The 13,677-nt window shown below is 47.1% G+C and overlaps 1 protein-coding gene across 1 annotated transcript in view; it reads left to right on the plus strand.

The window, feature by feature from the left end:
- Nucleotides 1-13,677, plus strand: part of sspo (SCO-spondin) — a 118,696-nt gene that overhangs the window by 49,284 nt on the left and 55,735 nt on the right. Inside the window, exons 45-59 of the mRNA XM_062957862.1 lie at nt 258-432; nt 1,523-1,565; nt 2,023-2,074; nt 2,278-2,401; nt 2,938-3,154; nt 3,777-3,918; nt 4,479-4,769; nt 5,170-5,316; nt 6,167-6,337; nt 6,434-6,598; nt 8,669-8,848; nt 9,702-9,827; nt 11,162-11,291; nt 12,346-12,471; nt 12,607-12,698. Coding sequence (XP_062813932.1) covers nt 258-432; nt 1,523-1,565; nt 2,023-2,074; nt 2,278-2,401; nt 2,938-3,154; nt 3,777-3,918; nt 4,479-4,769; nt 5,170-5,316; nt 6,167-6,337; nt 6,434-6,598; nt 8,669-8,848; nt 9,702-9,827; nt 11,162-11,291; nt 12,346-12,471; nt 12,607-12,698 — 2,181 coding nt within the window. The remainder of the gene's footprint in view (nt 1-257; nt 433-1,522; nt 1,566-2,022; nt 2,075-2,277; nt 2,402-2,937; nt 3,155-3,776; nt 3,919-4,478; nt 4,770-5,169; nt 5,317-6,166; nt 6,338-6,433; nt 6,599-8,668; nt 8,849-9,701; nt 9,828-11,161; nt 11,292-12,345; nt 12,472-12,606; nt 12,699-13,677) is intronic.

Consider the following 13,677-nt stretch of genomic DNA (forward strand, 5'->3'; position numbering starts at 1 on the left):
TTCAAGGACTGGAAAAATGAAGCTCAGGGGATGCATGTGGCCCACAGGCTGCGCTTCTCTAGGAATCTCTAGGTTCTCCAATTTCTGACATTGTTCTGAGATTTCTAGAGAAGATTGCATTGATCAAATCCACAAATAAGCCAATTTGCAAAGGCATAGTTTTGTGGCCCTTGACTCCTCTGCTGTTTGGAGAGGAGAAAGAGGCTTTGCTGGCCCACAGCGCTTCCTTAGTAGCCTCTTCCATGTCTCCTTGGCAGGCCTGGCCCCCTCCCCAGGGCCCTCCATTGCCCCCAGCGGCTGCTTGCCCTCCCAGTTCCCCTGCGCCTTTTCTGGCTTCTGCATTGAAGCATCCCAGAGGTGCGATGGAGCTGCCGACTGCCCCTCTGCCTCCGATGAAGCCGGCTGCCCCGTCCCTCCAACTGGAACCCCCCGGTAAGATGCGGAAAGGCCTTTGCAGGGGCCCTTCATAGGCGTTGGGATGCCTTTCCAGAGGTCTGCCTTTCGGAGGCACCATTTGGATTGAACATGCTTTTACTTTCCTTTCTCTTGAAGACTAGAATGTTTATTTGGGAAATAGAGACCCTTAGGAAAACAGGGTCATTCCTGGGTCCAGTTTTCCTTTCCTGTGAGGAACAGAGTCATGTTTTTGTGGAAAGAGGCCCTTGTGTAACTATTTCTATACTGGGCTCATGAGGATGGTAGTCTTCCTTTTGAACAAGGAATTCTCCATCGTGGTCCCTGTGACATTGCATGTATGGTATCTCCTGTGCCTGCTCAGAAAATACCATATGTGCGAATTTCACAGGTGACCACTTGGAGAAACACAGTTTACAGGTAAGCAATCATTACTTTCTTGTTATGTTGTTGCTGTTGTTGTTGGTGTCGCTGTTATCGTTATGGATTTGTATCCCACCTTTATCTCTGAGATTGAGATGCAAAGATTCTAGTTCTTGCATTTGTAAACAAGAAGATTATTCTACCACTGTGACCCAGGATCTGCATCTGCACTGTAACAGTAATGCAGTTTGACTCCCATCTTAAGTGTCCAATGCTATGGAATCATGGGGGTTGTAGTTTTACAGAGCTTTTAGCTTTTTCTGCCAAAGAGCACTGGTGTCTCACTAAATTACAACTTTCATGATCCCATCGTACTGAGCCTGGCAACTAAAGTGGTTCTAAACTGCATTTATTCTGCCATGTAGATGTACCCTCAGTTCTTCTCTGAAATCCCATTCTTATGAACTCTCAGTGAAATGGAACTCAGAAAGTTATTGTCCTATTAAACCAGGCATGGGAAAACTTCTAACCTCCTACAGGTGTTTTGGACTCCAACTCCCACAATTCCTAACGGCCTACCAGCTGTCAGGAATTGTGGGAGTTGAAGTCCAAACACCTGGAGGAAGGTCAAAGCTTGCCCATGCCTGTATTAAACTCTGACTTTTGCTGCTTTAAGACTGCTTCCCCCAGTTTCAGGGTCTTTGTGAGTGCCTGTTTGCTCAGTCATTTGCTGTTGTTCTTCCAGCCCCTGGACCTCAGTGGAGCCTTCAGAGCATCCCTTGAGCCAGGTAGGCAGAGCTCCCTCCCAGCAGTGGAAGGATGGTTGCGTTGGGCCTTGGCATGTGGCAATACATCTGGAGAGGCTGAGCTCTCACTATCTTTTCTTCACCTGACTCCCTGGCCAGGTGCTTTCGGATGAACTTTCAGATGAGCCAGTTATTTGGAGAAGCAACATAACTGGAGGGGGTCCTTCATCTCTAGTTTTCTTTTTGGGTGGGGTGGGATAACTGGTGGGCCTAACTCCATTATCATGAATGGTGACTTCCAGCTTTGGTCTCCACTTTGAAGAAGCTACTCAAGGTACTGAATCTATTTTGAAGGATTGGGCCGAGGAGCTTGAAGATCTGCTTCAAAGCTCACAGCTACACATGTAGTGGGTTCACTGCCCTACTGGGATGGAAGCTACTGGGTGCCACAGCAAAGGCCTAGGGAGTGTGACACAGACTTTTTCCTCCTTCCTTCCAGGTGACCTCAAGCAGATGGCCATTTCCTGAGGACTTCAGCCCCACCCCACCAGGTACTTCCCACCATTCCCTGGTTCACCCAGAGGATGCGGTCCACCTTTTCCCAGATCTAGAGCCAGGCTGTTTCACAAGGGACTCTTCTCAGTGTCAGATGAATATGGCCTTGTTGGAGAGGTCACTCCAAGAGACCTTAACAAGGGAAGCCTGGGATAAGGAAGAGCCACAGACTCACCTCACTCTTTGGAATTCCCCCCAGGTCTGTGCCATGAGCCCCTCGGCCTAGAAGATGGCCGTCTTCATCACCAACAGTTGAGCGCCTCTTCCTTCCAGGATGGAAACCCACCAGAGGCTGGGCGCCTCAATGTTGGGCTCAATGCAAAGTGAGTCATCGTGTGAGGAAGAATGCAAGGGGAGTTGTGTAGTGAAAACTGGCTTGAAGATGGGACCAAAAAGCTAGGAAAGGGCTTCGCTGTGAGTGACAGAGTTGCTACATCTCCCATCACTAGCAACGTTTTTGTGTAAATAGATTTTTCTTCATCGTGGTGTCTGTGAAATTGCACACATGGTATTTCTTGCGCAGTCAGTTCAGAATCTTCTAGAAAGACCGGCCCAGTGACAAATCTTTGTAATGGCAGGGGGTTGGACTAGATGGCCCATGTGGTCAGTTTCAACTCTATGTTTCTATAATTCTAGCTCACTCATTCTGTGCAGAAATATTATTTTCTGTGCAGAATATTTCTCTGCAAAAACACCACGTGCAACTTTTGCACAAAATAAGTTCTAAACTGCAAGGATCATAATCAGCCCAGGATTTCATCCAAATATTTTTGGACCACTTTTTTAAAATTAGTTTGAGCATTATTTCAACCCCCAGTGTGAACGGGGCCCATCTTACTTCTCCTCCCTTCCCTCCCAGGCAGAACCTGGAGCCTGGATGGAGTCCTCATGCATCAGACCCGGAGCCCTTCTTCCAGGTGGACTTCCTCCGGCCCACCTTCGTCACTGCGGTCGTCACCCAGGGCTCCCCCCAGGGATATGTCTCCCGCTTCCGCTTGGCCTACAGCTACGATGGCCTCCACTTCCGGAGCTATGCCAGGGCTGGCTTTGGCCAGGCAGAGTCCTCCCAGGAGCAGGTATTGAGTCATAGAACCCCATCGAATAGCAGAGTTGGAAGAGGCCACAAGCATCTGACCTCTTCGCCCTCTTCCTGTCCTTCAAGGGGGAGCTGGGTTCAGTCCCACAAATCAGGGCTAAAGCCTGGCCTGAGCTTGGAAATAACACAAGACAGATTGAACTTTTCTTATCTAGAATTCTGAAATCCAGAATACTCCAAAATCCAAAACTGCTCACTTATTTGGAGTCTAGATGCAGGTACCCGTTATCTCTTCTGATCCCATCATCTGCTGTGGCTGTGATCATTTTCACCACCAGCAACGGAATGTCACCTTTGCTCTCTGATGGTTCGGTGCACACAAACTTTGCACAAAATAATTAAAAATACCTTTTGTAAAATTACTTTTATGCTATTGCAATCTGAAATATAAATTAATTTTATATTTACCTTTTGATCCATCTCCAAGATCTCCAAGGTCCTATCTCCATATTAAGGTATTCCAACATCCGAACTCTAAAGCACTTCAGGGCTCTTCTTCTGATACGTGAAGACAGCTCTATCACAGCATTTCTCTACTCCAGGCTTTGTTCCGTTCCTTCTCTGGATCTAACTACGAAGGCTCTCTCTCTCCCATTCCTTAGATCCTGGAGGGCAACTCTGACAGTTCCTCTCTAGTCCGGCAGGACCTGAGCCCAGCCATCTTGACCCGCTTCCTGCGTCTCATCCCCTCAAAGTACCAGGGGAGCATTTCCTTGCGCATGGAAGTCCTTGGCTGCCCTTGGAGTGAGTTGAGGGTCTGGGCTGCGATTTGGGAGAGGGACATGGGATTCTAGCTGGCTCTGTTTGCTGGATCTTTGCTATAGGTTTTGCCCTCCGCCTTCCTGCCAGGAGTAGGGTCAATAACTTATAGTGTGGGGAACCAGAGCAGGTTCTGTAGTCCAGCCTTTGATTGTGCCTGTACCTGATCTCACTGGGGATTCTGGGTCTGTTAGGTAGCTTGATGATAACACAGGGGATTCTGGGCCTCAAGATCAACAGGAGAATCAAGAGATTTTTAAGCCCTGAGAATGAGAGCTCTCTGTCCAAGAGAAGCCATATTCAAGAAAGGCAAGGTCAGAGACAGAACTGAGCTCAGAGGATGAAAATGAAAGTCCAGGTGAACAGACTAATGGACTGGATTGTGTGTTTACAGAGATGAATCCCAGCCTTGGAGTGCAACAGCAGGGCCATGCCATCTACACAAACATCAGTGCCCCCCCCCCCCCCCCACTCAATGCACCCAAGTCCATATATGGAGCCTTGACACAGGTACCCACAATCCCTTCTGTTTTCATTTTCTGCAGCAGCCATGCCGATTTCCCCTGTCACCAGCCAAGTGCCAGAACCAGCCCGTCATTCGGGGACTGCCTCTCTGCCTCTAAGACACACAGAGATACCAGAGCCATGGAGCCCCAGAGCACCAACCGGGAGGCCAAGGATAACTCCAGCTTTTGGGATGGAGACCTCGGGACCCCAGGAGACGACCCTCCCTTCTGCTGTCCCTCCAGGGACTCAGGGCTTCTTCTGGGGCTCTGAGCCAAGCACAGTGGGGGGCCCTGCGCGCCACACTTTCCCTTTCCATCCAGGAACAACAGGTCCGTGGCCGACGATAGTGGTTAAGATGGGGGCTCAGTTCTGGAGGAGGGGGCGTGTGTATCGCCTTGATATGCTCTCAAGACAGGTATGGGCAGATGTTGGCCCTCCAGTTGTTTTAGACTTCAACAATTCCTAACAGCTGGTTTACCCATGCCTGCCTTAAGGGCGTCTGCATTCAGAGGCCATCCACATTTTGGACACTTTGCTGAGAAAACATTTGTGGGATATCTGGGCAAACTGATGTAGAGGGAGGATGTGCCCAAGGCCTCTCCCTCCCTCCCATCTTCAGCCAAAGTGGGGAGAGGGGCTTGGAAAGACCTCCTCCTCTGCCATGCAGAATGGGTTCCCACTCTTTCCGCTGATTTCCCTCAATCCACACATGTCGTTTTCCTTTGCCAGGACCAACCCCGACCTCCATCCCTGGCCTTCCTAGAATCCTTTGCACTCAGGGGCAGTTTTCCTGCGAGGTCTTTGGCTGTGTAGAGGCTGCCTTTGTCTGCGATGAGCAAGAAGACTGTTTGGATGGATCGGATGAGATGCATTGTGGTGAGTCTCTCCAGGCGCCTTTCCTCGACACCTGCAATGGGTTAAACTCTTGTGCTGGCAAGACTGCAGACCGAAAGGTTGGTGGTTTGAATCTGGGGAGCAGGGTGAGCTCCCGTCTTATCAGCTCCAGCTTCCCATGCAGGGACATGAGAGAAAATTCCCACAGAGTGGAGGAGTTATCCATAGCCGGAGTTGGCATGAGAAAGACTTGATCGCCAGCTGAATAAGACTGGAGCCAGTAGAGTTGCTCAATTGCCATATCAACAGAGTGATAATTTTGCTTTAGATTTCAGCCTAAAATGTAGATAATATTTGGGTCTTGACTTTGCTGTCTTGGGTAGCTCCTTGAAAGTTTGGTCTAAAACATAACAAAGATTCACTATCCATCTAACATGGAAGCCACCAGATGCCAAACAGTCTTGGGACAGGGTTGTTGTATGTCTTTCGGGCTGTGTGGCTATGTTCCAGAAGGACGGCTAATGACTCTGAACAAAGGATGCCCCCCAGGCAAGAGACAAACCTTTCCAATGCTAATTAGGGTGATTAACTGAAACATTAGGGCTGGCTTCCAACTGACAAAGGACTCTTGTCACACCCTGGACTCTCCACAGATATATATTTACCTTCCTTGCCTAATTTATCCATGCCTCACAACCTCTGAGGATGCCTGCCATAGATGTGGGCGAAACGTCAGGAGAGAATACTTCTGGAACATGGCCACACAGCCCGAAAGACATACAACAACCCTGTGATCCCGGCCATGAAAGCCTTCGACAACACAGGTCTTGGGACAGCCCTGCCACTGTCTCAAGTCCAGGAAGTGACCCTCCTCTTCTGTGTTTCCCTGCAGGGGGTCCAACGGCATCCCCCCTCCCCACCGCGGCCCCACTCTTCCCAATGGGCCCCCCCAGCCCCTGCTCCCCCAAGCAGTTCACTTGTCGCAGCGGGGAGTGCCTGGCGCTGGAGCGGCGGTGCGACCTTCAGCACGACTGTCTGGATGGGTCTGATGAGGCCAACTGTGGTATGTCGTATGGGGACATTTGTGTGTTTCCCTGGGGTTGTTGGGTGCCTCTTTAGTCGCATTCAAGACTGAGGCCTGCCTCTTCCTCCTCGGCAGTGGATTGCCTCCTGTCTCCCTGGAACTCTTGGAGCGAATGCAGCCGGTCGTGCGGCCTGGGGGTGACCTTCCGCCGGAGGGATTTGCTGCGCAACGCCCTTCCTGGGGGCCAGTGCGACCGGGATGAATTCGACAGCCGCTCGTGTTTCCTCCGGGCCTGCCCAGGTAGAGACCCTCCTCCCCCTTACCTGGATTGGGAGGACCTTGCACACGGCTTGCTCACTTTTACCTGGGCTTGTCGAACACTTAGATTGAAGGTGCTGTAGAAATATTTGGTATCTACAGCAGAGCAGACCGCACCATAGCCAGTGCTATAGATGAGCTTGTAGTAGGAAACAGGAGAGGAAATACACAGGAGGCTCTGGGAAGGTCCAAAAAGGCAAAAACTTATTTCTAATGGTGCAGGCAATATGTCTTTTATAAAACAGTAGATGCAGAACTTTTTTTTACAGAACTTTTGCACAAAGAATGATATTAGACGTACAGACATACGCATTCTATGTAACTACATTGGATTCACAAACCTACACTTACATTGGCTAACAAATGGACAAAGAGGAGTTACATTCACACACATATACATGCATTCATCCTTACGTATACATCACAATTTCTCCATTCTTCCTCCGTGAAGAACATGTGTTAGGGAAGACTGCTTCCTTGCAAATCTGCCAATACACAAAACTTCTAAAATGCCAAATTGCCAAAACGCCCAAAAGAACATGAGTCCAAAGCACACTCCTTCCTCTTCCCTTAAGAAAAGGAGGCAAAGTGTCCAGAATTCTGCTTTCCATTGCAGATCTATCACTCTCTGAATACACCATCTTTCCCGAGCATGATGGGTAGGCCAGGTTCTTCTGGTCTGCAACAATTTTTGGAATGTTAGAAGGTCTCTTATATAGCAATATTTCTGCTGATATTATCCCAAAGTTGTAAATTATTGATAGACTTTTCCCATTCTGAAACATGTTGATTCCATCTCAGTTTCCTGGCAGATGTTGACTCTTCTTGATTGGTGTTGATTCTCAAGGAGCCTTGTGTTGATTTCCTCCTTAACATTGTAAACAATTCCTTAATTTTAAAGAGCCATTGTCTCTGATTAATGTAAACAAGTTGTTTTTCCCCAAAAGTTCATCAAGTCAGCAAATGTTGACAGATATAAACAGATGTAAACATTTCTCTTATCACTGTCACGGTTCTTATCACAGTTCAGGAACTTTTAACTACAGTTCAGCAAGCAGGTTGTTAGTCATTGCAGGCCTTCATATTTATGAATGGTGTCTTCAAAATTATTAGCTCTCATTCATTCATTCTTTCTATACAGTTCATTCATACTCACATCTGTCAAATCCACATGTATTGAAATGGCAGACAAAGGTTTGAGGTAATGAGACAAAGAGAGTTCCGGTTACTGTAGAAAAAGACGTTTATTCTCAGTGGCCAGAGAGAATAAAACAATAAGAAGGACCTTCTCTTGTAATCAAGAAAGCGAAGGTATAGAACAAAGAAACACAGGTTCTTATATACTATTTTAGTAAAGTGCAAAGTAAGACTTTTTTGACACTAATTGGTGATGGATAATGCCTATATGACGTAAATAGATGAAAGCAAAAATAGTATATAAGAACCTGTGTTTATTTGTTCTATACCTTCGCTTTCCTGATTACAAAAGAAGGTCCTTCTTATTGTTTTATTCTCTCTGGTCACTGAGAATAAACGTCTTTTTCTACAGCAACCGGAACTCTCTTTGTCTCATTACCTCCATTAGGCCTTATCTAAGGAATTCCTATCTAGGCTCTCAGGGATCCATCAATTAAGGAATTCCCCCCTATCTTAGCTTGTCAGAGAATCATTAGCACTCCTACAATGGCTCCAGGTCTTCTCTTGACATCCCAAAAGCCTTAATTTGTCTTTTGTTCATTACCTTATCTATTCTTGTTGACACTTAACATATATTTCTGGCACTTAGGGTGAACTTTGGTCTCTGCTTATGGGGAGACGGTTATTTGCCAGGCAGAGTGTATTTTGGGGCTGTATGCACACAATCTGCTGGTGATTACATATTTTCCTATTCCTATGTCTAATATGATTACATTCAATATATAGTTTCCAATACAAGTATTATATTTTCCCAATACACCTTCATCAGTATCAAATCTGTACATCATATTTTCGTGACACCATGCCTGCCGTAAAGTGTCCTCATTGTGTGTGGATCTACCTTGTTCTGTGCAGTGAATGGCGGCTGGGCCTCCTGGGGCGAATGGTCCAACTGCGATGCCGAGTGCCGGGGAGGAGTGAGGAGTCGCACCAGGGCCTGCGCTGACCCTCCACCCAAGAACGGGGGGCAGCCCTGTCCGGGGGACACCCTGCAGATGGAGAGCTGCAACCAGCAGCCCTGCGGAGACGCCCGTGGTGAGTTGGGGGCTAGAATGGGCCTGGCAGGGGCCTGGCAAACAGGGCAGTGATGGTGGTGGAAGGATAGACGTGGATCTGGACAGTGTAACCAGGACTCTGGACTGTAAAGAAGGATCATCACCATTTCCCTTGGTGTGAGAAAAGTCCCAGATCCACAAAGGAGCAATATCTTTACTGGGCCAACTGAAAAGGTACATCATGCGATCCTTCAAATCTCCACTGGCTTCTTCATTAGACAAAAGTGTTAACTGGGATATCTGCAGACCATCTTAAATTATAGTAAACCTATGACTACATTTTTATATCTCATTTTCTCTCTCTTCCTGTATGGTTTTTAAAATTTTCTCCCAATGAAAAAGCCAGTGGAGCTTTGAGAGATTGAAAGCTGTATTTTGTGCCTTCTATTGTCGAAGGCTTTCACGGCTGGAATCACTGGGGTGTTGTGTGGTTTCTGGGCGGTATGGCCAATGTGTTCTAGCAGCATTTTCTCCTGACGTTTCACCTACATCTGTGACTGGCATCTTCATGGGATCCAAAGACTCTGTGCCTTCTTAGTCGGCACAGTGAAGGTATTGCTCATTTGTATATATTTGACTTTCACTATCTTTTGCAACCTGGTCAGTGGATATGTTTCCTGGATTTCAGTATATCAGGAGACCATGTTTAAACAAAACTTCAATCGCTGTACAATCTTTTGCATTTAGAGATATATTTCCTTTCCTAGAAGAAACACGTCTGCCTAATTTTTTCTTCAAAGCTTTAGAGTAGTGTGTTGGGTATGCCAGAGCATTTATGCTTCCATATGCACCGCTGCAGTACATGAATCTGTGCCTTGGCTCTTTCTCCGCAGACTGTGGCCCGGACATGGTCTTTGTGCAAGTGGGGCACTGCATGCGGGGCCTGGTGGGGCCCTGTCCACAGACCTGCCAGCAGCTGGGCGCCACCGCTTCCCCCTGTCACAGCAGCTGCGTGGAAGGTGAGCCCAGCACTCTTGGCAGCAGAAGTGGGCCACAGGGTCCACCTGTTTGCATTATGTTAATTCTGTGGTGATTTAGAAGGAGGTATTTGTTCTGAGGGCTCCATAGACAGCCAAGAAGGATGTTAGAGGCATGTAGCAGTCAGAGATCTGAATTTAAGGAGCAAACACACCAGTGCCTTTATCACACTATGTAACAACATTTGAAATATGTTCTGTTCCTGGTTTGAAAGTGTTATTTTCTGTTTAATTCTGTGATCCTTACTTTGAAAGTAGTTGTTATGTTCCAGAAATGTTGTTTTTTGTGGTTGCCAGAAACTATGATGAATTGGTTGAGAATCAATGATGAGATATTAATTGGAAAACTAGAGCAAAATGTGTTGCAAGGTGTCCCTATCAAACTTTTTGCAGCTTAATAAAACTTTTCCATGTTTTTATGATGGAACCAATTAGGGAATGACATTGATAACTCAGGAACAAAAATCGTGTTACACTCCAAGATAGGAAGGTAACTCAGGCAGCTAATCTAAGCTAGACTTACATCTGGGATGATTGACAGACAATGCCTGGGCTGGGCTGTGGTGCAGTTGGCTAGTAACCAGCTGCAATAAATCACTACTGACTGAGAGGTCATGAGTTCGAAGCCCAGGTCGGGTTAGGCCCCCGACCATTAAATAGCTGTTTACCTAAGCAGCCCGAAAGACAGTTGCATCTGTCAACTAGGAAATTTAGGTATGCTTTATGCAGGAGGCTAATTTAACTAACTTAAAACACCATAAAACTTCCAGCAGCACGTGGAAAGGAATGAGGAAGTACAGTACCTGGTGTCACAAGTGGACAGTGATGCAACAGCTTCCCTTGTGGCTGGAATCGAGCATACCCTCATGAAGCTGGAAATGTTAAATTGCATCTGTGTGTGTCTATATTGTATGTTGTTTGTATGATGGCATTGAATGTTTGCCATATATATGTTCTTTGTAACCCACCCTGAGTCCCCTTCGGGGTGAGAAGGGTGGAATATAAACACTGTAAATAAATAAATAAATAAATAAATAAATAATGCATGGGAAAGAGAAAAAGCGGAGGAAAGAAATCTCAAAGGAAATTGTCACACTATACTGTTAAAACACTGTTATTCCACTCGAAATGCTATGGCCACCTCCTGTGGAATCCTTGGATTTGCTGTTAATGCATTATCAGGAGGGGCCTTGGCAATTCTCAGCCAGAGAGAGTCCCTGGGAGTTTCCTCCTATGGAATTAAACTGTGGTTTGGCATGGTAATGGATATGGAGACAGCCATGGTATTAAATTGTGCCCCCTGCCCCCCTTTTCAGGCTGCCGCTGCCCCCCGGGGCTGTTCCTGCAGGACGGAGGCTGCGTGAATGTCAGCCAGTGCCATTGCTTCTTTGACCGCGAGCGGCGGCTCCCCGGAGAAATGTTCCTGAGGGACAACTGCAGCCAGTGGTGAGAAAAGGGACACTGTGGGGACAGGGCCTGTGTGTGGACACAAAATCCAGTTATGTTTCATAGGCTTCTGATACACATAGTGTTGTAGCCCAGCAGCAGTCACAGCAGTCAGGGGCTGATGGGTTCACTGATGACTTAGAGTCAGACAGGATTGTGGGCTTTCCTGGGATTCATTCCCATTCTGATGCAGGCCTTGGGATTCATTCTCCTGCAGAGCCAGAAAGTGAAACTGTTTTAGGCAAAGCAACTGGCATAGATGCAGGCCCTGAGAATGGAATTGCCTCTGAATCTCAAGGCCACTCACAGGAGTTGGAATCATCCTCTCTAGTGAAGATGATTGATGAGAAATTCTCATGGGAACGCACCTGGTGACATTGACCTAAGCCAGGAGGCTTGCCTGCAAATTCAAGCAGATAGACAGCTTCGTTGATCAACATGGCTTTGTGGGAAGCAGAAATTCCAGGGGAGACATAATGCTTTCATGTCTGTTTATTAGGAGCTAACTGGCACTCTGCTCTTCAGTTCAGGCAACGTGGCATTCAAGTTACAGCCACGCCTGGTTCTTGTCTTGGTTTTGAGATTCAAATATTCTGGGAGTTTATCCATGTTTTTGTTGTGTAGCCTTGTTCAAGCTTTGTTTATGGACCTAAGCTGCTTTTGGATTTTTGGACTATTCTTGAACTGCCTTGCTTTTCGATTTACAAGAGATGATTGATTGCTGACGTTTTGGATTCTACATCTTATTTCCTTATCCCTGCTTTTTACTATATATCTTTTGTGTGTTGTTACAATAAACTCTTGTGTGATGCTCTGGTCATAGGTGGCTTCAGGTCTAGGGTGTGACACATAGCCTGAAGGGCACTTTATGCCAGGCATGGGCAAACTTCAGCCCTTCAGATGTTTGGAATTGTGGGAGTCCAAAACACCTGATGGGTTGAAGATTACCGATGCCTGTTTTATGCCCAATACATTAATGATTGTTCTGAAAACTTCATGTGAGCACTTGGCTTTGCGTCTCTCCTCCCTTCTTCCCCTCCTTTCCTGCCTGCAGTGTCTGCCTGGAGGGTGTGGTGTCCTGTGACTCCATGGCCTGTCCCCTCAATTGTGGATGGTCTGCCTGGTCTCCGTGGACCCCCTGCGGTCGGAGCTGTGGGATCGGGATGCAGCAGAGATTTCGGTAAGGAATCGGGCAGTTCGGAGAAGTTACTTCCAGGCTGACTATATAGTTCCCAGAACCCCCCAGGGAGTGTGGCCTTCATATCCTCTTGCTACCCCCTCCCATCTCCTTAAGCCCCCCCTGCTTCTCTTGCAGGTCCCCCTCCAACCCGGCAGCTGCCAATGGGGGAGCCCCGTGCCAAGGGGATGCCCAGGAGGTGCGCGAATGTCACACCGCCTGCATCTCAGGTAGGGACCCCGCTGTCACACCTTGCTGTGTTCACCTTGCTAAAGACAGCAAACCACACACAGAAAGTAGTCTTTTGTCATTTATTTAGAAAATAGGCAAAAGTTAGTTCATAAAAGGTAAAAGTTCAGTTCCAAAAAATAGTCACAAAAACAAGGCTATAAGCAATGAGTCCATAGAGCATGAAACAAGGTCCTTTTCAGAGAAGCCAAAAGCCCCAGCAAACAGAATATATCCACATGGTAATACAGGAAAGCAAACTTGGTACAGAAAAGCAGACTTGCTTCATGATCAAGTGATGAAGTTGCATTGACAGAGATCTCTCTTTCAGCAGACTGTTTTAAAAGCATGACATAAAGGCATTCCTTTGCCCTTTGACCTCCCGTTTATTAGCTATGCGAAGACTTCTACGCAACCCTCTAAATTCCAGTCTTGTAGCCCGATCGAGATCGAGAGATGCAGCCTCAGAGTCAAGGCCACTGAGCTTGTTAGTGTTATCAAGCAGAGGCAAAGAGCTACCCTCCCTTTCTGCTTCCTGCACCTGGAATCTGTCATTAGAAACAACAACATCATTTCTTCCCATGGGAACAACTCCCTGCTCTTCATTTCCCACAGCAGGAACACTCCTATAATTCCCAGCATCAGAGTCATCTTCAAGTTCATCCTGAATCCCATCATTAGGCACATATAACCCAGAATCCTCATCAGAGTCACACAAAGGCAAAGGCTGAGTCACAGCACCCGCCCACCACTGGCACTGTGACCACTACTGCCTCCGGATAGAATTTATTAGCTGAACAAACATGACAGCAGCCCTTAAGCTGATCCGACTGCCCTGGGTCCAATTGGCTCAGTATTGCCCCCTCTGCACACAGGTATCATTCTCTGCTCAGTTTCATCTCAAAGGAAGCCACAAGTAATTTTAGCAAATTTTCCTTTTGCGGTGAAAAAAGACCTGGAAAACTTTGTATTTTGAAAATA

This window comes from Anolis carolinensis, chromosome 6 (genome assembly GCF_035594765.1).
Source record: "Anolis carolinensis isolate JA03-04 chromosome 6, rAnoCar3.1.pri, whole genome shotgun sequence".
NCBI lineage: Eukaryota > Metazoa > Chordata > Lepidosauria > Squamata > Dactyloidae > Anolis > Anolis carolinensis.